General features: G+C 38.0%; 1 protein-coding gene across 7 annotated transcripts in view; it reads left to right on the top strand.

Moving 5' to 3' along the window:
- The window catches only part of LOC124776416 (leucine-rich repeat protein SHOC-2-like), a 189,297-nt gene that overhangs the window by 85,036 nt on the left and 77,615 nt on the right, over window positions 1-26,646 (top strand). For all 7 annotated transcript variants that reach the window (XR_007015617.1, XM_047251405.1, XM_047251403.1 and 4 more), the window contains exon 4: window positions 12,456-12,587. Coding sequence is in view for 6 of the 7 variants with exons in the window: in XM_047251405.1 (XP_047107361.1) it covers window positions 12,456-12,587 (132 nt within the window). In the remaining variant the exon portion in view is untranslated. The remainder of the gene's footprint in view (window positions 1-12,455; window positions 12,588-26,646) is intronic.

Below are 26,646 nucleotides of genomic sequence, written 5' to 3'. Positions count from 1 at the left end.
TTTGATTTTTATGAGCCTGTTATGTGATAATGTGGTAATAAAACAGGTTTTGTGTATGACAAAAATTTCAGTTGTTTATAAAACCTGTTCAACCTAAAAGTGGAAGCTCTCTTTTTCAGGGATTGTGGAACTATATCATACTAATCAACAGAAAAAAAAATCAAAAGTTTATGGATTGGCATTTTTGAAAAAAAAATTTCCCTAAATTATAAAAAATGTTTAGAATGCTATAGTAAAAGAACTTTGACATTTAAGTCCAAATGTAGGATTTCTTTGTAATCATAAAGCAATTATCTTTCAAATAAAAAAATCCCAACAAAAATTTGCCAAAATTTGCATCTTCAAAATGGTGTTTGCAGTGTCATCTTTGGAGAGTTGCATCTTGGAGTACATTTTTATTTTTTAGAGAAAACAAAAAAATACGTGTTCCTTACTTAGTCCTTCATTTTAACATTTAATAACAACTGAGACTATGAAGGTAAGATTTTTTCTAGCCTGCCTGAATCGATATTTACGGTGCCTACAGAAAAATAGTTGAAACCTGAAATTGACATCAGTGAGATTTTTGGGGAAAATATAGGTATTTCGAAAGGATTGGCAAATGGGGTATGGAGGTGGAGTATTTGTTGCAGTAAACAAGAAACTCAAGTCCACCGAGGCAAAAATTGAAGCTGCATTTAAGATCGTTCAGCCAAGACTCAATATCAGGGGTGCACATAAAATAATAATTGCATCCTTCTGTCACCCACCAAACTCATTTCTTGACATAACCGAAAACTTTAGAGAAAACCTCAGCTCACTTTTGCGTAAGTTCCCCAGACACACTGTAATCAGCACTGGAGACTTAAATCATCCAACAATTAACTTAATTGGAAAATTACAGTTTCGTTAGTGGTGGGCGCGATAAAACTTCCTGTAAACCTTTAGTAAATGCCTTCTCTGAAAACTACATAGAACATCTCGTGATGGAAATACATTGGATGTAATGGCAACAAATAGGCATGACCTCTTTGAGGATGTCCGCATCAAACCTGGTATCAGTGACCATAATATGGCTGTGGCAACAATGGTTACCAAAGTATGAAAGACAACTAAAACCAGCAGAAAGATACACATGTTCAGTAAACTAGATAAAAAATCAGCAGTGTTGTATCTTAGTGAGGAACTTTAAACTTTCAGAACAGGGCAGGAGCATGTAGAGGAATTCTGGCTCATGTTTAAAAGAATAGTTTACGATCACTGGATAGATATGCACCCCGTAGAACAGTTCATAATGGAAGGGAACCTCCACGGTATACAGTCACTTCACCATCTCTCTGCCTATAGCCCTATGCTTTGTTTTACATCTATTATGCCACAACACCAAAGAGTAACATCTTGGCAGACATTGATACAGCTCTACTCAAGTTGGATAAAGGTAATGCTACTGTTCTCATGCCACAGGAGGACTATATCAATGAGATCAATGTTTTATTGAGGGACTCAGTGGATCACAAAATTAGTAAGAGTCTTACCAATCAAGGGATGTGAAAAACTGGAGAACTCCTATCTAACAGTTCTCAACCCAAGGAGGTCATTAAGAGCCTGAGACCAAACAGCTCAGTTCCCCTACTCTGTATGCACTGCTCAAGGTCCACAAAGAAGGTGTAACTTTAAATTCTATAGTAAGCAATATGGGGGCAGTATAAGAAATTCTAGTGACTTCAGTCACTTAAGCTGGACGCAATGACCTAATACTTTCAATATTCTTTCACTTTTTACAAATACGCCTCTGGTGGACTCACTGCATCGAATCAGCAATAGGTTTGGGGCTGACATTACAGATTTATTTGAGCACACTCTCTCCTCAATGTACTTCTTATGTAACAACAAGCTTTTTGAACACTCTGACAGTGCTACCATGGGGAGCCCTTTGTCTCCCCTGATGGCCAATCGTTTTATGGAAGATTTTGAGGAGCGAGCACTTGCCTCAGCTATTTTAAAATCAGCAGTGTTTTGGTGGTACATTGATGACACTTTTATAGCTTGGCCTCATGGCTTGGACATTCTCCAAGAACTCCATACATGAGAACATGGAATTTACTGTGGAGATGGAGAAAAATGAGTGCTTGTCATTTTTAAACACTTTGGCGCAAAGGAAGAGCGATGACATACTGGACATTTGGTGTTTCGAAAGCCCACTCATAGAGACCTGTATCTGCAAGTTACTAGTTGCCATCATCTGGCACAAATGATGGTCTTTCTAAAGGCCTTAATCAACCAAGATCATGTCATCTTGGATGCTAACGGTCTGTAAATGGAACTGGATCATTCGCAGACTGTGTTGGAGAACAATGTATATGCATCCCAGCAAGCACAGAGAGTGCTACAGACACACAAATGACAAGACAAACAAAAGGATGAGGCATTATTTACCATACACTGGAAATATTTCAGCCAAAATAGTCAGAATATTAAGAAGACATAAAGTTAAAGCAGTTTTTCATCCTCCTCCTGAAATGATGGCACTACTGGGATCTGTTAAAGATGACTTAGAGCTGTGCAATGCAGGCGTTTACAGAATTCTGTGTGAATGCAGAAAATCTTACATAGGACAAATGACACGCACAGAGCAGAAATGCACCATAAAACGTCAGTGACATACTTGCCTCTAAGGTACGTACGTCAACTGTAACTTCCAGTACCGAGTTTTGGAGCTATGTGTGTGTTCATGGTATTGTGGATTCCTTTTGAACTATATAGACCAAGTTAAATTCCCATTTGTGATTTTAACAGAACCATTTCTGTATCACAGAACATAATATTCTTTAGCTGATGATGATAAGCAACAAAATAACAGAAAAGGAAGCCCCTTGATTTGACTAGCGCTCAGAGTTTGGCTATCAAAAGTGACGTCAGTGAGATTTCCTGTCATCTTGGTTACTGTCATCCATAGAAGATTGTATCTGTGGGGGCTCACCTCTGTAGGTGGTTGTCCTTCTTTGTTTCCTGAAGTCAGTGGCTAAGTGAGTGGCTGGTACCTCTGTATGGTGATGTGGAATGGCCATTGCATGTTTGGGAGTGACCTTGTCCAGGGTACGTCAATGAGCTCATTGCACAGGTTGATTATAATTTTCTGCAGTTGATTATCATGAATATAAATGTTGTCATGATTGATGTCTCGTGACATTGTAGTCATCAAAAACTTGCCTTCTTTCTCTGCAGTAAAACATGTCCAGGGCATCCATGGGGAAAACTTCCTGGCATGTTGTCTTCTGTCCTCCAATTGTCTGTTCTTCTGTGGAGTGATGTACTTCATGGAGGAGATGGTTGCATCGGCATTGTTCAGACGCTTTGATGACTTGAGTTGGTTGAGTCGTTTCTTCATGGTACATTCAACTAGTGATGGTGATTGATGCTAAAGATAGATATACCTCTTCTTGGCATTCTGTATTACTTCCTGACATGTGGAGTTGACATTCATGGCTACTATCTCTTGTGTACTTGGTCCAATATTTTTGGGTGGCATACATTGTCATATTTCTTCTTTTACTGTGTGGTACATAAGAGAGATGAGCTCATGGTGGTCTTCCAAAACTGCCATAGGAACTGCATTTTACAATCAGTCATACCATATTCATCACACTTTCCTGCTGCATTTCCTCAATTCGTTGGCACCCCTTGACAAATTCCTTGGGTTTTATAAGATGCTTTACCAGAAGAGCTTTGTACATGACTTGTGTGACTCCTTTGATCAAGTGTGAGATTTTATTAGCTCCTGTCACATTCAGATTCATGATGAAGCACAGGGCCAAAACATTCTGTATGTATGACTTGCTTTCCCATGTTGAACCCCCTTTTTCTGGTGCTCTCCTGTTAAGCAGACTTACTGCTGATTTTGGCACACATTTTCTTCAGTGTGGCCTGAAATTTCTCCCAGCTATTGAGCTTCTCTTCATTGTTCTCAAACCACTGCTGGACTGAGACTTCCAAATAAAGCTACACATTTGCCAAACAAATCAAGTCATCCCACCTGTAGTATTTGGTGACATGGTAGAATTCTTTTAACTATTTTGCCTGGTCCTGAGCAGGATCTCTGGGAAACACTGATAGATGCCATATATACAGGTGAGCTACTGCTGTTTTGGAGTCCACGGTTGTATTCCAGTTCCTGTCCATGTAGTTGACAGATTCTACAGTGCCTAATTGGAGCCATGATGATGTACATATTTTGAAGTGTCTGGCATCTCCATGAAACAATGTCATGTCAAGATCATAACCATGTCCAACTCTGAAGACATTTAGAACTGAAAGTAGGCCCTACATTTATTAATGACTCCAACATACAGCCAGAACAGAACTGAGCGCACCTGAAGAGAGAGTGCAGGTATTTATACAAACATCAAATATTCCAAAATACTGGCATATATACAAATGATGAATATTCCTGAATATACAGACATTGCAAGTGAAAGATATTTCAAGAACCTTCCAGAAATGATAATACTAAATAACAATAACTGCTAGTGCTTGGGTTTGAAATGGCAACTGGCATCACACCCAAACAACGCCACACCCAAACAATGCCAATCACTTGGCCACATTGCATGCATCACGGCTTGTGGCAATACCATTTGTATCAATCCCTATATCATTGTATATGGTGAGATACAAGGATGCTGTATAAATTGAATTGAACTGAATTGAGTTTATGTGCAAAAAATCATGTAGGCATACGATCAGCCTTAGTTTACCTGAAATTTAGGCCATGTGGTGCTCCAAATAAACCTTTATTACGTACATTGCATTGCAGCCCCTGATATGTCATAATGTTGTCATAGTGATGGCCAACTTCATCAGATAGTCCATCATCACTGTTGCCACTGTTTGCTGATGGATAAATGGTGATAATTTCATAAACAGGAGTCATTATTTTGAAAAAAAAAGTCTTCAATTTCCTTCCAGTTATTGGTCTAATCTAACACCATTGAAGTTCCATCAACAAATTCAGTGTCAAATTTTTTTCGACATTCTCCTTTATCCATTGTACACATCACATCTAACTTTTTGTGTATGGATCCATTTATGACAGCTGGCTGATTTTAAATTTAATGTGTAAATTGTTGTACATTTTTAGAGAGAGAGGGAGAACCAGATTAATGAGGACCAAATACATGAGGTTCCGCTGTATTCTGGCTTGGGGAAAAGACCATTGGGATTTGTACACTGCAAGAACTCAGGCAAAGACTTATAAGCAATAGAACATGCCCCATTACTTCTGTGCCTGGTCATTCATCACTTTCATGTGGCTTTGTACCACATTGGTGTAGGATTGGCATGTTATTAACAGATGTGGCACAGTTAATTTAAAGGATGCCTGGATGCTCTTCCTGCTGCCATCCCATTAGCCATGGACGGAATGGGTATCCTAACTGTATGTGTCATGTTATCTGTGTGAAAGAGACAAAAACATTTTTCTAAATGTTTGCAAATTCTGTAACTGAAGCAGAACTAGAGTACAAGTACAATATTCACATAGTGAAAAATGGAAAAGCACCTAAAAACCACATCCAAACTGGGTTTCCATTGTCATTAAGTCTACCAAGTGGATTCAGACCAGCACCTGCATACCTCCCTGTTCCAGAAGCTGTGCTTTAACACACATGTCCATCAGGGCAGGTCTGTGCATGCACATTGCTACATGAAAACTGGTTAATTAAACAATTACGTTTACCTTAGAATCTATCTCTGTCTGTTATCTTTAGGATTAGATTATAAACTAGTAGAGTTAAAGACAAGTTAAATAACATAAAGTGGAGTGTAGAACTGTTATCAGAAGTGCAGCAAAAACCAGAGACCAAATATAATTAAATTTAGGACATTTGTTTCATTGCAGAACAAAGTGGGGGAAATTTTGGGTGAAATCTTTATTATAAACAAACATTTTTTTTAAAAAAGTAACTGACATGAAAAGTATGTCACCAAAAAATAAACAGGATATTTCCACTGATATTATTCGAATTTATTTATTTGTCCACTGAATTATTCTTGTACAAGGCATTCACTTGGGTGATTCGTTTGATACTGTTCTCACAGTCTGATTACAGAGTGACAGAAGTTCTTTGTGGAGAGTTACAGTACCATAATTAATAAATGATGTTTAATGTCAGAGCTTACAAAGGTAAGAGTGGTGAATTTTAATGTGGAAGTAGGACAAAAGCTTCAGTAAGGGACAATGACAATGATTGCAGAAATGACAGGGATTATAAATTAGCAGAACTGGCAAAGAAAAATACGTTTGTCTGTAACACACTCTTCCAGAGGAAAACAAATGTAAAACAGACTTAGCAATGGCTAAATAGAACTAAAAGTGAAAGTTATTATGTTCTGTAAAAATAATAAAGAAGTTGCGCAGAATATGACAGTCCTAAGAGTTCTAGTGAACATAGACTAGTAAGATGTGGAGTAAAATAGATACAAAGCTCGAAAGAAATTAACTCTTCATAAAGAATAAAGGAAATAGAGGTTATAAGAATTTGTTTGAAAATAGGAGGTTATAACAGACCAAATAAAACAAGTTCTGTAGCTTATAAAACGAAGATGATAGAGACATAGATGGAAGGGGAAACTATTTAGCAAAGGTGTGTTTAGCCATTAGAAAAATATGTTGCAGGCAAAGAAGGCAAATGTAAGTAAAATCTCAAATGTAACAAGTCGCCTATAAAAAAGACAAGAGTTTCAAACAGATAATGATAGGAACATAATACACCATGGTGAATTAAATAAAAATATTCAGAAATATCTTTGTGAGTATATTTGAGGCTATAATGAAAATTATGAGATGAATGACAAACTCTGAGTAGTTATGATGGCTTGTCAGTAGTAGTTTATTTATTTCTTGCAATATATTCCATAAATCCAATATTGTGTATGTGACTGCTGTAATTGTAAATTAATTACGTTTACCTTGTCCTTTATCATGTTTACAAATGGTATACTAAAAATGATCTTTGGAGCAAATAAATAAACAAAATATGACATTTGTTTCATACTGAGAAGGACTGTGAAGCATGAATGTCATTACTGAAAAGATGCATTGTGAGGTAGTTGTTAATATCACCACTTGCGTAAAAAGATTATGACATGAGTGTCTTGGAGGTACTCCACATACCCACTCTGTCATTCTTTTTTTAAAGACTTTTTTTGATAGCAGTGAATTGTCTCAGAAGATGATTCCAAAACACATCAGTGTATCAAATTAGTCAAAGTGGGCCAGTTTTAGATATTGATGCCTCCAACTTTGGTTATTATCCAGATGGAAATTGATACTGAGCTAAGCATTTTCAAGGTTTGGAGGTTATGGTGTTCCCAGTTCAGCCCATTACCTTTGTAGTCATGTCAGTTGCTGTTTAAAACAGCCATTTTCATAACAAAATTGTGAAAGATTTTTCTTTCCTGTCCTATATATCTTTGATGGTGCTGAATACTAATTTCATGTTTGTGGTCTTATTGGAGATCAGCGTTACAATGAAAAAAAAAAGAAAAAAAAAAGAAAAAAAAAACACCTTAAAATTTTTTGCACTTTTTTCAGTTTTTCGCTTGTATCTCAAAAAAAAAAAACTTTTTTGAAGGTGACTATACTGTACAAAATTAAAGTAGATAAAATTTCCTACAATATGCACTAGTCAGGTTTGATTTCTTGACGAGCAATATAGTCACTGAAAAGCAGCAATTTTTGGGCCCTTCCTTGAATATGTTGTAATGCCCACTACCACCTCCTACAACTAGAAAAATATACATGTTATCAACAAAAACTCCTATGCCACATGAAAGTCCAGTAAATTTCCCACAAGAGACATCTGTAACATTTAATATTCTCAGAGGCAGGGAGGCAGCAGAAGGAAAACTACAAAAGATGTCTTCTGCACCTTACAGCCAAACAGTACCAGTCTGTCTCTCATTAGTATTTCATTTTCAGTGTATTACACTTAAAAGAGTTTGTGTAGAAGGAACTGATGGGAAAACATGGTTGGCATAAAATTAGCAAATGATATTTACAACATATTAGGTACTGTACATGACACAAAATAGAAAGAGAAATATCGAATCTGTATGTAGCAATGTATATATTTCACAAAATAAATGAATGTTGAGCCCAGGGTTGGTTCATTACCTTGAGTAGGTTGTCCATTGGGAAATAAAGAAGGAATTTAGTGATAGAATATGGATACAAAAGACACGTAATTTGTATAGGGACCTATCAATGTATGAAGAAATACCTGTCTTAGTGTAATGCACAGTTTTTTCACTCATCTCCATTCGGCTGTTGGTGGCCCAGGCAATGTTTCTTGGCCATTAGAAGGTCCAGGTAAGATATAAGCTGAAGATGCCTCACAGGAATGAGAGGTTTCAGTGTGGCAATGGGAGCCATCCTGTATTTTGTCAGCTACCATCCCCATTGCTCTGCATCCAAGTAGTTTCCAATCCACTGCTGCACCTGATGGAAAATTCTGAAGGTGTGTTGTTGAGTTGCAGTACAGTAAGAGGTGTGGAAGTCATGTTTTCTGTTACTTTGTAGGCTGTTGTCACACATTGTTTATACCTAGTTTGATGGGTGTTGTCATAATATATCAATGAAAAAAATCAATTTTTGAAAGTATAATGTAATTGGATGGATAAAAAATACATGTACCAAGTGTCAGCAGGAGAACATACATGTGAAGGGTATTGAAATTTGAAAACTTTCATAGCCAGTGGCTCATTCTTCTGGCACAAGGGTCAGAGGGGAAGGAAGATGAGTGAAGGAAAAGAACTGGTGAGGTTTAGGAAAAGGGGTAGCCACCTACACACACACACACAGTTTCTCAGAACTCCGCAGGTAGGAACTGACATTACATGTCCTTTGTTCTCACCACCCACCCGAACATAATCTGAATTAATTTCTTCAATCTTGGCACTTCTTCACAGTAACTATTCTTTTCTTCACTCTCCTTCATTTTCTGACCTGTTTATTTTTCACCACTTCCTTCCCACCTCTGTCACATACAATGCACTTAGCTTTTCATTCTTATTAACTTGTGTACGATGTTTTGGCAGTAATCTCTGTCTTGTGAATTATCCTATCTCAGGTTTTCAAATATCATCTTATGCAGTCCAGAGCAATCAGTCTTTTTTTCTCATTCCATCCTGTAAGTCTCCTCTCACCTGTTTTTTTTTTCTGTGTGTGTGTGTGTGTGTGTGTGTGTGTGTGTTGCTTTTCCTAAACCTCACCAGTCCTTTTCCTTCACCTCTCTTCCTTCCTCTTCAACCTCTCTCCTAAAGCTTTCAAATTTCAGTACCTTTCGTATGTGTGTTCTCCTGCCACTCACTTGATGAGCAGATTTTTTTATCTATCCAGTTACATTACACTTTCTCTATCATTAACATTTATCATTCAATTAAACAATGGAAAATCCAGGATGGAATATAAAGATACTATGGAAAGGGAAGTTGTTACTCACCGTATAGCAGAGATGCTGCTGCAAATAGGCATAACAAAAAGACTGTCACAAATAAAGCTTTCGGCCAGTAAGACCTTTGTCAAAAATAGATCACACACACACACACACACACACACACACACACACACACACACACATGCGCAAATGATACACACATGACTGCAGTCTCAGGCAAGAGAAACCACACTGCAAGCAGCAGCACTAGAGTGCATAATGGGAGTGGCGACTGGGTGGGGGCAAGGAGGAGGTTGGGGCAGGGATGGGGAGGAATAGTAGGGTAGGAGTGGCAGACAGTGAAGTGCTGCAGGTTGAAACACATGGCAGGGGAGAGGTGGGGAGGGGTAGCGGAAAAGGAGAGAAGTGAAAAAACTGGGTGCGATGGTGGAATGAGGGCTGTGTAGTGGTGGAATGGGAACAGGGAAGGGGCTAGATGGGTGAGGACAGTGACTAAAGAAGGTTGAGGCCAGGAGGGTTACGGGAACATAGGATGAACTGCAGAGAGAATACCCACCTGTGCAATTCAGAAAAGCTGATGTCGGTGGGAAGGACCCATATGGCACATGCTGTGAAGCAGTCACTGAACTGAAGGATGTCATGTTTGGTAGCATGTTCAGCAACAGGGACCTTCCACAACCTGACTCTTTGCCTGGACCTGCAATACATCCTATGTTCCCATAACCCTCCTGGCCTCAACCTTCATTAGTCACTGTCCTCACCCATCCAGCCCCTTCCCTGTTCCCATTCCAGCACCACACAGCCCTCATTCCACCATCACACCCAGTCTTTTTACTTTTCTGGGTGGAGGTAACCAACTAACTAATGTCACTGTCTGCCACCCCTACCCTACCCCTCCCCCTCCCCACCTCAGCCTCCTCCTTACCTCCATCCAGTCGCTACTCCCATTGTGCACTGGTGATGCTGCTCGCAGTGTTGTTCTAATTGCCATCATGTGTGTGAGTTGTGTTTGCGTGAGTGTGAGTGTGTGTGTGTGTGTGTGTGTGTGTGTGTGTGTGTGTGTGTGTGTGTTGTCTATTTTTGACAAAGGCCTTACTGGCTGAGAGATTTATTTGTGACAGTCTTTTTGTTGTGCTTATCTGGAACTCAGAATCTCAACTAAATGATGGGTAGCAACTTTCCTTTTCATAATATTGATATCATTCTAGTATTTTTTCAGTTGAAGAACAGCAACAACTCACTGTCCAGCTTGGACATTCCATAACGCCTGTCTCTTTACCTGGATCTTCTAATAGCCAAGAAACATTGCTGGGCTCCCAACAGCTAAATGAAGATGAGTGAAAAAACTGAGGTTGTTACACCTGTACAAGTATTTCTTCATATCTTGTTACGTTCATGTTCAACTTAGATGTCTTTTGTATCTATATTCTATCACTAAATGCCTTCTTTCTTTTCCAGATGGACAACCTACTCAAAGTGATGACCCAATCTTCGGCTGAACATTCATTATTTCGTGACATACATACATTACTGCATACAGATTCCATATCCATCTTTCTATTCTATGTCATGTACCTAATATGTTGTAAATATAATTTTTTTAATATTTCTGTCAAACATGTTTTCCTATCAGTTCATTCAAAACAACATCTTTTAAGCGTAATACACCGAAAGTTTAGTGCCGATGAGAGATGGACAGGTGGGGGGGGGTTTCATTTGGCTGTAAGGCACATAAAGCATTGTTCGTAGTTTTTGCTCTGCTCCTTGAGAATTTTGAATATTGCAGACGTCTCCTATGGGATATTTAATGTACTTTCTTGTGGTGTAGGGTTTTTTGTTGATAACATGTATATTTTTCTAGTTGTTGGGGGTGGTAGTGGGTGTTCTTGACATTTTCAGGGAAGGGTCGAAAATTGCTGCTTTTCAGTGCATTCAAGTGCTGATACCACTTATCATAAAATCAGACCTGACTAGTACTCAATCTGAAACTGATGATTATAAATAGCCTCATACAACACAGTCGCCAACATGTTTCACAAGTGTAGATCGACGTGCAAATTGCCGAAGTGGCGTCAAATCAAAAGACTTGCGCCCGGTGAATGGTCTACCCAAAGGAAGGCCCTAGTCACACAACAAGTGTAGAGAATGGTTAGTGAGAAACTAGTTACTGGTAGTAAGGAATTGTCAGTCTGGTGTGCTAAAGTGTGCAAGATGAGACAGGTGGATCATGATTCATTAGTTCTCCTGTCTCAATACTAGTAACCCTTAAGTCCGTAGCCATTAATTAGCCACAGAGTATGCACTAGTCTTATGTTTTTTTGTAGGTTTTAAGCTGTTTCATTTTGTCTTACGATTAATTTTACATACCATATTCACCTTTAAATAAATCAAAAGAGCTAGAACAAGAGAACTGCAGGGCATGAGTCATGGTCGGATAGCTCAGTTGATAGACCACTTGCTTGTGAAAGGCAAAGGTCTGAGGGTTGAGTCCCAGTCTGGCACACCAGTTTTAATCTGCCAGGAAGATTCAGATCAGCACACACTCTACTGCAGATTGAAAATTCATTCTGGAGACAATCCTCTGGTCTATGGCTAAGATATGATTCCACAACATCCATTCTTCCAGGAGCGTTAGTCGCACTAGTTATGCAGGAAAACTTCTGTGAAGGTCGGAAGGTAGGAGATGAGGCGATGGTGGAAGTAAAGCTATGTGGGTGGGTTGTGAGTCGTGTTTGGATAACTCAGTTGGTAGAGCACTTGTCCAAGAAAGGTAAGGTTCCAGGTTAGAGCCCTGGTCTGCCACACAGTTTTAATCTGTCAGGAAGTTTGAAATCAGCACACACTCTACTGCAGAGTCAAAACGCATTCTAGTAGCTATAACAATACTTTTCTTCCTTCTTCTGCTTTTATTTCTTTAAGAAAATGATATAAATGATATGTCTCTTCTCATTTATTATTGCCCCTTATGTACAACCCTAATTTCTCATATACATAGTGCTTCAGTGATACTTTATTTTTCAGTTGCTGCAGTACTGCTACTTGAGAGATAATTTTATTGAAGAAATTCCTGTAGAATTCATGAAAAATGTGAAACATATCAAAAAACTAGATGTGACAGGAAATCCTCTTTCTTCACTTCCTTCAGAAATAGAGGTAAACTACTCAAATGATTATTTTTATATGTTTGTGAAACTCTTTATAACACTGGCACAAACTGTCATATTTTCAGCTAACATCATCAGTGAAAACACAGCCTATGCTGCAGAAAACATTTAAAACACTGGAAAATCCCTTTACTGTAGTGATGTTTGCCTGTTTCCATAACATTTTTCCATGTGAATTACGTTCTGGGATAATATTTCATCTAGCTCTGTCATATCTTTGCATTCACGTGCTGAAAGATTTGTAAATGATTGTGAAAGACTTTAAATGTTAAATGTTCATTAACATGATACAAGACCAAATGACACTGTCCATGTTCACTCAGTAAGAAATGAAACTCGAATCTACAATGGTATCCAACATAAAATATTTTATCCTTATCACTAATACTCTCACATCTGTGATTTATTCATTGTAGCCATCAATATGAACTAAAGTGATTGTATTTGATAAAAATAAATCAATGTCTTAAGGCTTCCAGCACAGTATGTCTATTTTTTAGATCCATGGTTATTCCACAAAACTTTGACAATAACAACCACTAAATAAGGCATCAGTTAGTAGATTCATTTAGTGTCATCATCCATATTGATCTAATGCTTCACAAATTCTGATCTCATTCTCATGTAGGAGACTATGCGGATGTGGTGCTGATGAAATCGACACCAACATCGATGCATCCATCTTTGAACTAAGCTAAGATTATCTTTGGCCTCTTCTGCCATGTCCAGTTCTTTGTGAGCCTTGCTTATGCTTGGGTGAATAAATGAAATACTGGTAAATGGGGGATGTTTGGTGTAACTAACCCAAATCTCCTCCTCAAGGACAAGGAGAAAATTTCTCTGTCTGACACAGAGATCATTCTCTTGAAATAATATTGAGCACACAGAATGTTGTGCCATGCCTTATTGTGATCCCAATGTGATGATTTCCTGGTTAATTTTGAGTGTAAGGAAATGTTACACCGCTTAACTGTATCTCTTTTGTACAGGTTGGTACAGTAGAATTTAATTTCCTTATATAAATGTTTTATTCCACCTTTGAGCATATTTACATGCGATTTATGTCATCAGGATTAACACAATAATACTAATATAAACTTGGACAAATGTTATTAACCACAGAATAATAATACAATATGTATTTATGCAAATATCAATAACAACAAAAAGTTTCCTAACGGATCGATTACAAAATAACTGAAATACATAGTTCAATGAATGGCAAATAAATAATCAAACAGATAATTAACAATAAGTACATGAAACAGTAATAAAATAGTTGAACAATGTGGCATATGTACAGTTTGCAGTTACTTTATTGTTCATTTTCATAAGGAAAGTGGGTCATTATCACATACTCAAGGACCTAATAAACTGAAAATCATGACACTTCAGCAGTCAGTAATATTATTACAATTTTTGGAAATAATGTAATTTGATTCCACATTACAACAAGTGATAATTCTGATGAAATCCCCATATTTTATTTGCATATTTAATTACACAATAAATAGCTGTTTTGCACAGGCACTATTGAAAACATAAAAGTCATACATAAATAGAGAAACCTGGGTGGATTGCAAACAGAAAGGTGAACACTGGTGTTTTTGAGCTCACTTTCTTCTTCAAAACACTCATAATAGCAAGGAGATAATATTTCAAAACTTGGTCTTCAAGAAGCCTCATCAGCAGCCCAATACCAAAACTTTCCACAAACTCAAAGCCATAGCCTTTTAGTTTTCCTTCCTATGGGGAATATAATCAAATTATCTTCAGCATGTAAAGAATAATCATTTACATAGACCTAAAAAAATTAACATATTATTGAAATCCAATTTTTAACCTGTTATGCATTTAGTGACAAGCTTAATTAAAATGATGTCACCTGGGCATTATTTTTGCTCTTGCACAGACGTGATATTTTGGATCTTCATCTGGAATCTTCTCAGGAATCTTCTGGTGTACTAAGCTTTTGAACACTCTTGAAAAGTGTTCTCCCACACTTCTTCTGAAGAAGTGGAATTATTGGGTAGATTTCTCAGGTTCTCATTAGTAGGCCATTGTTATTGTTTGGAAATGGCATTTGTAGAACAAGGAGGGAGTATGTTACTGTGTTTCTGAGGTGTCTCCCTGTGAATTATTTACTTTCCTTACATGTCGTGGTGGGCTAGTTACTTGCTTGATGTTATGATGTACCCAAAGCAGACCACTTAAATAATCTGTATGTACAGGGCTATTACAAATGATTGAAGCGATTTCATAAATTCACTGTAGCTCCATTCATTGACATATGGTCACGACACACTACAGATATGTAGAAAAACTCATATAGTTTTCTTCGGCTGAAGCTTGACTTCAGGTTTCTGCCGCCAGAGCACTCGAGAGTGCAGTGAGACAAAATGGCGACAGGAGCCGAGAAAGCATATGTCGTGCTTGAAATGCACTCACATCAGGCAGTCATAACAGTGCAACGACACTTCAGGACGAAGTTCAACAAAGATCCACCAACTGCTAACTCCATTCGGCGATGGTATGCGCAGTTTAAAGCTTCTGGGTGCCTCTGTAAGGGGAAATCAACGGGTCAGCCTGCAGTGAGGGAAGAAACGGTTGAACGCGCAGGCAAGTTTCACGCGAAGCCCGCGGAAGTCGACGAATAAAGCAAGCAGGGAGCTAAACGTACCACAGCCGACGGTTTGGAAAATCTTACAGAAAAGGCTAAAACAGAAGCCTTATGGTTTACAATTGCTACAAGCCCTGACACCCGATGACAAAGTCAAACGCTTTGAATTTTCGGCGCGGTTGCAACAGCTCATGGAAGAGGATGCGTTCAGTGCGAAACTTGTTTTCAGTGATGAAGCAACATTTTTTCTTAATGGTGAAGTGAACAGACACAATGTGCGAATTTGGGCGGTAGAGAATCCTCACGCATTCGTGCAGCAAATTCGCAATTCACCAAAAGTTAACGTGTTTTGTGCAATCTCATGGTTTAAAGTTTATGGCCCCTTTTTCTTCTGCGAAAAAAACGTTACAGGACACGTGTATCTGGACATGCTGGAAAATTGGGTCATGCCACAACTGGAGACCGACAGTGCCGACTTCATCTTTCAACAGGATGATGCTCCACCGCACTTCCATCATGATGTTCGGCATTTCTCAAACAGGAGATTGGAAAACCGATCGATCGGTCGTGGTGGAGATCATTATCCGCAATTCATGTCATGGCCTCCACGCTCTCCCGATTGAACCCCATGCGATTTCTTTCTGTGGGGTTATGTGAAAGAAACGTGCCAGAACTGCGAGCTCGCATCAACGATGCTTTCAAACTCATTGATGGGGACATGCTGCGCCGAGTGTGGGAGGAACTTGATTATCGGCTTGATGTCTGCCGAATCACTAAAGGGGCACATATCAAACATTTGTGAACGCCTAAAAAAACTTTTAGAGTTTTTGTATGTGTGTGCAAAGCATTGTGAAAATATCTCAAATAATAAAGTTACTGTAGAGCTGTGAAATCGCTTCAATCATTTGTAATAACCCTGTATATCTGCTCTTTCGTAATAAGTGTTGATTTTCAATATTTGTGCCTGTGGTCCAACTTGTGTATTAGAAGATAGGTGACTTATGTAACTATTAAACAATGCTATTGACACATAGATTTCAGTGAAAATGTCCAGTATATTAAAAAAAATAAGATTTTACATTTAACTGATGTAGTGTTTATGTCATAGAGGCTCAGTGAGTAGTTGTGTTAAAATAGTCTCACCCATATGACTTTTATAATTTTACAATAATACTTTAAATGATGTGTTGTTATTACAGAAGCATTATTTGTAATTTATAGATAAAATTTAATAATTTATTGAAATTATGCTCATGATAAATTACAGGATTACATAACAAATTTCTCCTGCAAATAATTTTATATGTTGTAATAACGAATCATGTGAAATCACACATAGTTATGATTGACAATGATAATTTTAATTAATTCTTGAAGTGCTGTTAATTTATGGCATGCAGTGAACTGCCAACATTAATTTGCAATATTCATAGAAGAGATGTGTTTTACAGGATAAGTGACTTCTGCTGTGGGAACGTTCAAGATCTGACTGTTAATGCTTACATATTGACATAACAAAAATATTGTTATTATCAAATAATGAATAATGAAGCCAATTGTGAGCTAGAAAGTTACTTAAATATGAAATATGTAGGAAACTAGAATTTTAATACTAACAGATATATGAATAAACAAAATTAACTTCTATACATAATGAGTAAGTGCTGTACGCAGCATAGTTATTGTCATCTATGTGGTTGATGTGATGGGTGACATTTAGTACTGAGAGCTGTGATTAATGCGGTATCAGAGTGTTCAAAATGTGTTGCCCCATTCTGCCATGTTACAGTGTGATCTCTCAGACTTTCTCGGAGTGATTGATTAATGGTGTGCTTCCTTGGTCAGTGGCAACCACATAATCAGCAGCCCATAAGCATTATATCTACTAAAATTATACAAATTCTTTCTGATACTACATTATTGTGAGATCTTTTATAAGCCAAAACATTTAGGCAATAGAGATCATCTCCACTCTCCACATTCAAGGTGAAGTTAATCTAAGAAATGGTGATAATTACGTAGTGCTACTTTACTTTGCAGTCATATATCTAATCTTTCATCCTTATAGCAGTGGCAGTAGGCCTATATTAGTTCCACACCTATTGTATAAAATTCTCCAAAACATCAGTTATTCGTGGCAAAGTGGCAAAGCTCTTAGCAGTGCAAATGACTATTTATATAGTTCTTCTTTGTATTTGAAATAGCTGAGTCACAATCAAAATTAGACTATGTCACATGTATGTGGAGTAGTCTTATTCCCAAAAATCTCCCTTGTTTCCAATGTTTTTATTTTTGCGTTTTTGTTTAAATACTGACATCATGTTGGAGCTCATGAAAATGTTTTTCTCAGATACAATGTTAATGTTCCAGTTTTATCAATAAATGACTCGTCAAAAAGTATATTGTGACATTAATCTCATTCACTAGGACTCAGTATCTATCCTTCTTTGTATATCATTGATAGTCTTATGTATTCTGTGTGAAGCTGGAGTGGGAGAGTTTTGGTGGTAGAATTGTCCATTCTGGAGTTGATAATAGATTTTCCAGCTTTCTTTTGATACTCTTCACCAGATACATTTAAAATATTGCATTTGGACTAGCCAACAGGTGTTCCATCTTCTTACAATATGCTGCTGTATCCATAACTATTAAGGGATTTCCCTTATCTATTCTTGCAATTGTAATGGATGTATCTCCTGAATACAATAAGCACTTTCCTCGCAAGGCTGACATGTTGTTTTGTGTGATTCTGCTTTCTGCTGAATTCTTACTATGTCCAGTTTTCCATTCTTGCAATTGTAATGGATGTATTTCTCCCGAATTCAACAAGCGCTTTCCTCGCAAGGCTGACATGTTGTTTTGTGTGATTTTGCTTTCTGCTGAATTCTTACTATGTCCAGTTTTACTTCATTCATCTGAACCTCCAGAAGAGAAAACAAAGACATTTCAGGCACTTGCAGTATCCTCTGTGGATATTTTCTTAAGTGTAATAGTGAAGCTAAAGTCTTAGCTTGGCAGTGAAATAGTTCTTCAGGTAAGTAGTTCATCACCCCTCAGGTAAGTAGTTCATCACCAGCTGTCTTATACTGGAAATAACATCTTCATACACTCATGAACATTCTCTTCTAGTTCTCTTTTTGCTTAATCTACATCTACATATCTACTCTGCAATTAACAATTAAATGCCTGGCAGGCTATTTCTCTACCATTCCACTTTCGAATACTGCACTGCAAAAATGAACATTTAAACCTTCCATGCAAGATTTAATTTCTCTTATTTTATTACGATGATCCTTTCTCCCTGTGCAGGCTGGCGTCAACAAAATATACTGTTCTGCAGAACTTATAGACAAAAGTAATGATGTATCACTCCCAAGTAACATAGCTTAATGAATCTTGGACCATACATATAAAGTACAGAAGGTAACTGAAAGAAACATGCAATGAGATCAACACAAATGACACATTAAGACAGTAAATATGCCAAAGTCACTGTGATTCATGGTGGTTCCCTGGATATTACAAAATGCAGGATGTGGTTCTTAATAAGGTGTGTGATCACTATGGATGGCAATGCATACTCTGCAATGTGCACCCATGCTAGCCACAAGGTAGGTAAGGAGTTCTTGTGATAGGGCATTCTTGTCCTCCACCATTGGGTATGACAGTTGTTGGAGGATTGTCGGTGCATGTGGATGTGCTACACACTACATCCCCCCCCCCCAACACATCCAGCATGTGCTCGATGGGATTTAAGTCAGGAAAATGGGCAGACCAGTCCTTTTGCCAAACATCCTTTCATTCCCAAGCTGTTTGATGCTGTTGTGCTGTGTCATCTCCAAAATGAAGTCTGGCTGAATGCACCCCTGAAAAGCTGCACAGGGGGAAAGTGTAGTTTCATAATGCCACTGACCAGTGGGTGTACTGTATTCAAAGATTTGGGGGTCTATACACCCATGCAGCATTATGTCTTCCAACACGATAATGTTGGACTATCAAAACAATCATGTTCAACAATGCTGGATTTACCCTCATGTGGTGACAGGTGGGAACAGTTAAAGCACCTAGGAACTTTGTCAAACATGATTGTTTTAGTGGTCCAGGTGTCACAGTGTGGTGAGGGATGATGTTGCTGGGGCACACTGACCTCCAAATCTTTGAAAATGGTACATTCACTGGTCAACATTATTGTGACACTGTGAAACAGGTAGTTCGGAAGGGACTCATGATGCAAATGTATTAGACCTATTGGCAACAAATAGACCTGACCTCTTTGAGGATGTCCACATCAAAATTGGTATCAGCTACTATGAGACAGTTGTGGCAACAATGAATACCAAAGTACAAAGGACAACTAAACCAAGCAGAAAGATATGTATGTTCAGTAAACTAGATAAAAGACCTCTGAATGTCCAACTTTTCAGAGATAGTTGTGGGACTCAGCTGTTCAGTACAGAACGTCAAATCAAACACCTTTCAGCTGTCTAATTTCCAAACTGTGATTTTATTTGGCTGCCAGTTTCAACAATTTACTACGCTGTCTTCAGGCCCCTGTGTTCAGACACAATGGTAACAGTATGACGTAGTAGATATAAAAAAGGAAGGTGGTCCAAGTCCTACATACAGTAGCAATATGTAATAAAATAACAGTACCAAACTGTACAGGAAGTTACATCGAAGTCACAGATAAATTAAGGAATAAAATAAGTGAACAGTTGCATACTGTATTGACTTAAACTAGGGAGCAAAGTATATGTGTCATAATGTAAAAAAGAACCAACTAAATGGAGGATAATATTTCATGTTATGTGTAGATAATCATGGTATAATGCTAATACAATGCCTGTGATACAACTGAAGTAAAACCATATAGTCATATACTGACGAGTACAGACTGAAGGTAAAACATTGGATTACATGTTGTCGTTCACTAGCAAAACATATACCACTTACTGGAGGTCGACCACATAACTATGTGTATCATCACGTTCCATACACTAATAATAACTAATAAACAAAAATATAAAGATATATCAATTCAGTTTATCGATCACAGACTCATACGATACAACTTATTTAATAAAACATTTCTAATGACCCAAATTATAAATCTAATGTAATATACCATAACAAATTCCCACTAAGCAGTAAGAACTGAAATATGTGGAAAAAGCATAAGAAACATTATCATGAAAATGATAAGTCTGCTGGTAAGCAGGCGTGTGGTTATGTGATATACGAAATTATAAACTACGAAGTAAGTCTAAAGAAAAGTATTGTTATGAATATAATAGAGGGAAACATTCCACGCGGGAAAAATATATTTAAAAACAAAGATGATGTGACTTACCAAATGAAAGTGGTGGCAGGTCGACAGACACACAAACACAAACATACACACAAAATTCAAGCTTTCGCAACAAACTGTTGCCTCATCAGGAAAGAGGGAAGGAGAGGGAAAGACAAAAGGATGTGGGTTTTAAGGGAGAGGGTAAGGAGTCATTCCAATCCCGGGAGCGGAAAGACTTACCTTAGGGGGAAAAAAGGACAGGTATACACTCGCACACACACAAAGTATTGTTATACATATGCAGTATATTAGAAAAGACACTCCATACAACAACCAAAGGGACATACCTCTATAAAAAACTAGTAGTGTCTTATCTCAGTGAGGAATGTGAAACTTTCAGCACAAGGTAGGACCATGTAGAGGACCTATGGCTCAAGTTTACAGAACAGTTATAATGGGAGGGAACCTCCATGGTGTACAGTCACTAGAAAGAAACAGAGATTACTGTAAAACAGGTGTGAAACAAAACGTAGAGCTGTAGGTAGAGAGACGCTGAATGAAATGTGTTTGGCTTTCAAGAGAGCAATGTGTGATGTCTCTAGTGGCTACTGTAGCAGAATGTTGTCAAATGATCTTTTGCAGAACCCAAAGAAATTCTAGTTATATGTCATGGCTGTAGTGGCAAATGAGACAGGCTGAAATTGAAGGTAGAAAAGCAAAGGCTGAAATGCTTAACTCCGCGTTCAAATGTTCATTTACAGAGAAAAACACAGTTCAATCCTTGTACTATTGAAAAGATGAATGAAATAAGTATTAGGTTGGGAAACAGTTGAAATCATTAAAACTGAACAAAGCTCCAGGGTCTGGTGGAATCCATTCCAGATTCTATACTGAATTTGCAGCTGGGTTAGCCCCATTTCTCATGTTAACTTATTGTAGATCCCTTGAACAGAAAACCATGCCCAGTTCTTGGAAAAAAGCACAGGTCACATCCATCTACCAGGAGAGTAGTAGAAGTGATCCACAAAACTACCATCCAACATCCTTGACATCATTTTGTTGTAGAATCATGAGGTATCTTTAACCGAATGACCTCCTCAGTCCCAACCAGCGTGGATTCTGCAAACACCAATCATGTGAAACCTGGCTTGCATTTTTCTCACATGACACACTGAAAGATTTGGATCCAGGCAACCGGGTAGATGCAGTATTTCTTGATTTCCAGAAAGCATTTGACTTAGAACCACTTCTACTATTATTGTCAAAAGTTTTATCATATGGAGTATCAAATGAAATTTGTGACTGAATTGAGGACTTTCTGGTAGAGAGGACACAGCATGTTATCTTGGATGGAGAGTCATCACCAGATGGAGAAGTAACTCCTGGTATACCCCAGGGAAGTGTGTTGGGATCCTTGGTGTTCATATTGTATATGAATGACCTTGCAGACAATATTGATAATAAAATCATGCTTTTTGCAGATGATGCTGTTATATACAAAATGAATGGCCTGCCAAACAGTCTGGTTTAAAACCCATTGAGCACATGTGAGATGCATTGGGAAGATGTGTTGCAGCATGTCCACAGGGACCGTCAATTTAGTTACAAATTAAGATCAGTTTAAAAGGAGCCTGAAAGACTTACTACTCCATTGACGAATTTTTTAATAGAAACAAATGATGTATTGTATATATTCGTACTATTACTATTGTTATTTCAGCTTAAAAAAAAATTGACATGTTCCACATCCACAAGGATCTCCTCAACACAGGTGTAGGGAACGAAAAACTAATCTAATCTAATCTAATCAATCATCTAGCAGTTGTCAACCAGACTAGTTTAGGGATGCAATGCCCTACCACAAGAACTTCTTATCAACCTTGTGGCCAACATGAGAGCATGATGCAGATCACGCATTGTCATGTGGTGATCACATGCCCTATTAAGAAACATGTCCCGCCTTTTGTAATGTTCAGGGGACAATCATGAATCATGAATCATGACGACTTCAGCGTAATTACTGCTGAAACATTTTCCCCTCCTGTCTTTTAGATGAGAGCCAGGTGAGTCATTACTCAATGGAATGGCAAGCTTTTAACAGTTTGCAAATGGGGGGAGGGGGGGGGGGGTATTTTAGAACATTCAAACTGTCATGATATGGAGGGAACTTTCATTGAGGATGGATGATTTTACTTAAAAGTGTGCAATATAGTGCATCACACGAAAATTCCCTGCTTTAAAACAAGAGCATTTTACCTTATTGAACTCCACCATCTTTATTTTTGTCTGTAGATCTGTGTTCCCCTGCCAGCCCTGACAAAACTCTACCATCTGCTGAGCAAGATGTATGAGACAGGCGAAATACCCTCAGATTTCAAGAAGAATATAATAATTTCAATCCCAAAGAAAGCAGGTGTTGACAGATGCGAATATTACTGAACTATCAGTTTAATAAGTCACGGCTGCAAAATACTAATACAAATTCTTTACAGGCGGATGGAAAAACTGGTAGAAGCCGACCTCGGGGAAGATCAGTTTGGATTCCATAGAAATGTTGGAACATGTGAGGCAGTACTGACCCTATGACTTATCTTAGAAGATAGATTAAGGAAAGGCAAACCTACGTTTCTAGCATTTGTAGCCGTAGAGAAAGCTTTTGAAAATGTTGACTGCAATACTCTCTTTCAAACTCTGAAGGTGGCAGGGGTAAAATACAGGGAGGGAAAGGCTATTTACAATTTGTACAGAAACCAGATGGCAGTTATGAGTGTCGAGGGGCATGAAAGGGAAGCAGTGGTTGGTAAGGGAGTGAGACAGGGTTGTAGCCTACCCCCGATGTTATTCAATCTGTATATTGAGCAAGCAGTAAAGGAAACAAAAACAAAAAAAAAATTGGAGTAGGAATTAAAATCCATGGAGAAGAAATAAAAACTTTGAGGTTCGCTGATGACATTGTAATTCTGTCAGAGACAGCAAAGGACCTGGAAGAACAGTTGAATGGAATGGACAGTGTCTTGAAAAGAGGATATCAGATGAACATCAACAAAAGCAAAACGAGGATAATGGAAAGTATTCGAGTTAACTCGGATGATGTTGAGGGAATTAGATTAAGAAATGAGACACTTAAAGTAGTAAATGAGTTTTGCTATTTGGGGAGCAAAATAACTAATGATGGTCGAAGTAGAGATGATATAAAATGTAGACTGGCAATGGCAAGGAAAAGGTTTCTGAAGAAGAGAAATTTGTTGACATCGATTATAAATTTAAGTGTCAGGAAATCATTTCTGAAAGTATTTGTATGGAGTATAGCCATGAATAGAAGTGAAACATGGACGATAAATAGTTTGGACAAGGAGAGAATAGAAGCTTTCGAAACTTGATGCTACAGAAGAATGCTGAAGATTAGATGGGCAGATCACATAACTAATGAGGAGGTATTGAATAGAATTGGGGAGAAGAGAAATTTGTGGCACAACTTGACTAGAAGAAGGGATCGGTTGGTAGGTCATGTTCTGAGGCATCAAGTGATCAGCAATTTGCTATTGGAAAGCAGCATGGAGGGTAAAAATTGTAGAGGGAGATCAAGAGAGGAATACACTAAGTGGATTCAGAAGGATGTAGGTTCCAGTAGGTACTGGGAGATGAAGAAGCTTGCACAGGATAGAATAGCATGGAGAGCTGCATCAAACCAGTCTCTGGACTGAAGGCCACAACAACAACAGATCTGTGTTATATTAGTCCACTGGGAAAGCCAGCAGATGTCATTGTTCAGAAATATAATCCAATCAGACCCACACAGTTTTAATTGTATCGATATTTCAAATAAAATATTTGAACATACATCAAAATCATAGTTCTTTTTATAACAACATTATCAATTATGAAACTATAAGTTTAGCGCAAAAAAAAGTAGTGAAACATTTTATTACCTCCTTTAAATACTTGTAGTTATCATTTCAACAGTATACACTACAAGCATTCAACTGCAGTTAGGGGTGGAAGTTATCTCTCAGCATATTATTTTGATGTTACCTTTTAGTAAAAAAAACACAAAATGTAAGATAAGAAATAGAAAACAAATTATTTGATGAATGAATTATTAAGGAAACTTTACAAATATAGTAATTTCTAAAAAACAACATTCAGGCAATTGCTTCATTGATAAGTTTGTGAGTGAGAACAGAAATAATTTTCTACTCATAGCTATTCTAATGTTCTTTGCTCATTTATGGTTTTGAGTTCACTGTCCCTCCTCAACTGGAATCATCTCACTGGAAAAAAGAACCAAGGAGAAAAAACCAACAAAGGAAGGGATGTCATCATATTTTCTATGCAGTTAGTGCCCTGACTCAAAATCGTATATTTAGTAACATTTACATGAATCACAGTCATGCTTATTGGACACAGAATCACAGATTTTATACACTTTTCATTGTTGGAACACACGTAAAAGGGTCTCTGCATAGATCGTTCAAAATTGTTTTATCCGTGGATTATTGACTGAGAAAGTGATGAAATCTCACTGTTTGTTGAACATTGATATTTTTTGTGAAAGTGCAATTCTCAATAAATGTTTTGTATTAGTAATAAAGTGACATCATCGAGGAATGAACCACAGGTGCTGCATCATTGTATGGCAATGAGTGATTATAGTTTGCTTTATTTTGTTAAAATCTTCCAGGCACCTATCTACATCTACATCTACATTCATACTCCGCAAGCCACCCAACGGTGTGTGGCGGAGGGCACTTTACGTGCCACTGTCATTATCTCCCTTTCCTGTTCCAGTCGCGTATGGTTCACGGGTAGAATGACTGCTGGAAAGCCTCCGTGCGCACTCGAATCTCTCTAATTTTACATCCATGATCTCCTTGGGAGGTATAAGTAGGGGGAAGCAATATATTTGATATCTCATCCAGAAACGCGCCTTCTCGAAACCTGGATAGCAAGCTACACCGTGATGCAGAGCGCCTCTCGTGCAGGGTCTGCCACTTGAGTTTGCTAAACATCTCCATAACGCTATCACGCTTACCAAATAACCCTGTGACGAAACGTGCTGCTCTTCTTTAGATCTTCTCTATCTCCTCCGTCAACCCGATCTGGTACGGATCCCGCACTGATGAGCAATACTCAAGTATAGGTCGAACGAGTGTTTTGTAAGCCACCTCCTTTGTCGATGGACTACATTTTCTAAGGATTCTCCCAATGAATCTCAACCTGGCACCCGCCTTACCAACAATTAATTTTATATGATCATTCCACTTCAAATCTTTCCATACGCATACTCCCACATATTTTACAGAAGTAACTGCTACCAGTGTTTGTTCCGCTATCATATAATCATACAATAAAGGATCCTTCTTTCTATATATCTGCAATACATTACATTTGTCTATGTTAAGGGACAGTTGCCACTCCCTGCACCAAGTGCCTATCTGATGCAGATCTTCCTGCATTTCGCTGCAATTTTCTAATGCTGCACTTCTCTGTATACTACAGTATCATCCGCGAAAAGCTGCATGGAACTTCCAACACTATCTACTGGTCATTTATATATATTGTGAAAAGTAATGGTCCCATAACACTCCCCTGTGGCACGCCAGAAGTTACTTTAACCAGAACCAATTACCATTCTTATGCGAGAGATTCAGCAATTCACTGGTGTTCAATAACTGATTAGGAACAAACCTTCTACAAATGAAGTAAGTCCTAGAAATGCTTTCAGTTGTTGTTTCATCAGTAGAGGGGGAAAATTTTCAGTAGTGTGATCTTTTCATGATGTGGTACAGCTCCTTAGGGTGGGACAGTGTGACTTAAAATTTGATCTTGCCCCTTGCAAATTTTGACTTTTCTAAGTTAGCTGTGACTTCACTATTCAAGAACTTCTTTACAACTTTCTTAAGCAGTTTAAGATGTTCCTCCCAATTTGCAGTTGCTACTAGCAGGTCATCCACATAGAGTGTAACTTTATCTAATACTTCCAGTCCTTAAACAGTGTCCAGGGCTGTTATGAAAACTCTAGTGCTCACATTCAGCCTGAAAGATGATACTTTAAGTCAGTATGACCTTCCCCCAAAAATAAAGGCGGGATGTTTTCATGATTCCTCCATTAAGGTTATCTGGCAATAGGATCAGGAG

Source organism: Schistocerca piceifrons, chromosome 2, assembly GCF_021461385.2.
Source record: "Schistocerca piceifrons isolate TAMUIC-IGC-003096 chromosome 2, iqSchPice1.1, whole genome shotgun sequence".
NCBI lineage: Eukaryota > Metazoa > Arthropoda > Insecta > Orthoptera > Acrididae > Schistocerca > Schistocerca piceifrons.
The sequence above is the reverse complement of the archived record's forward strand: the minus strand, read 5'-3'. Positions and strand labels throughout refer to the sequence as shown.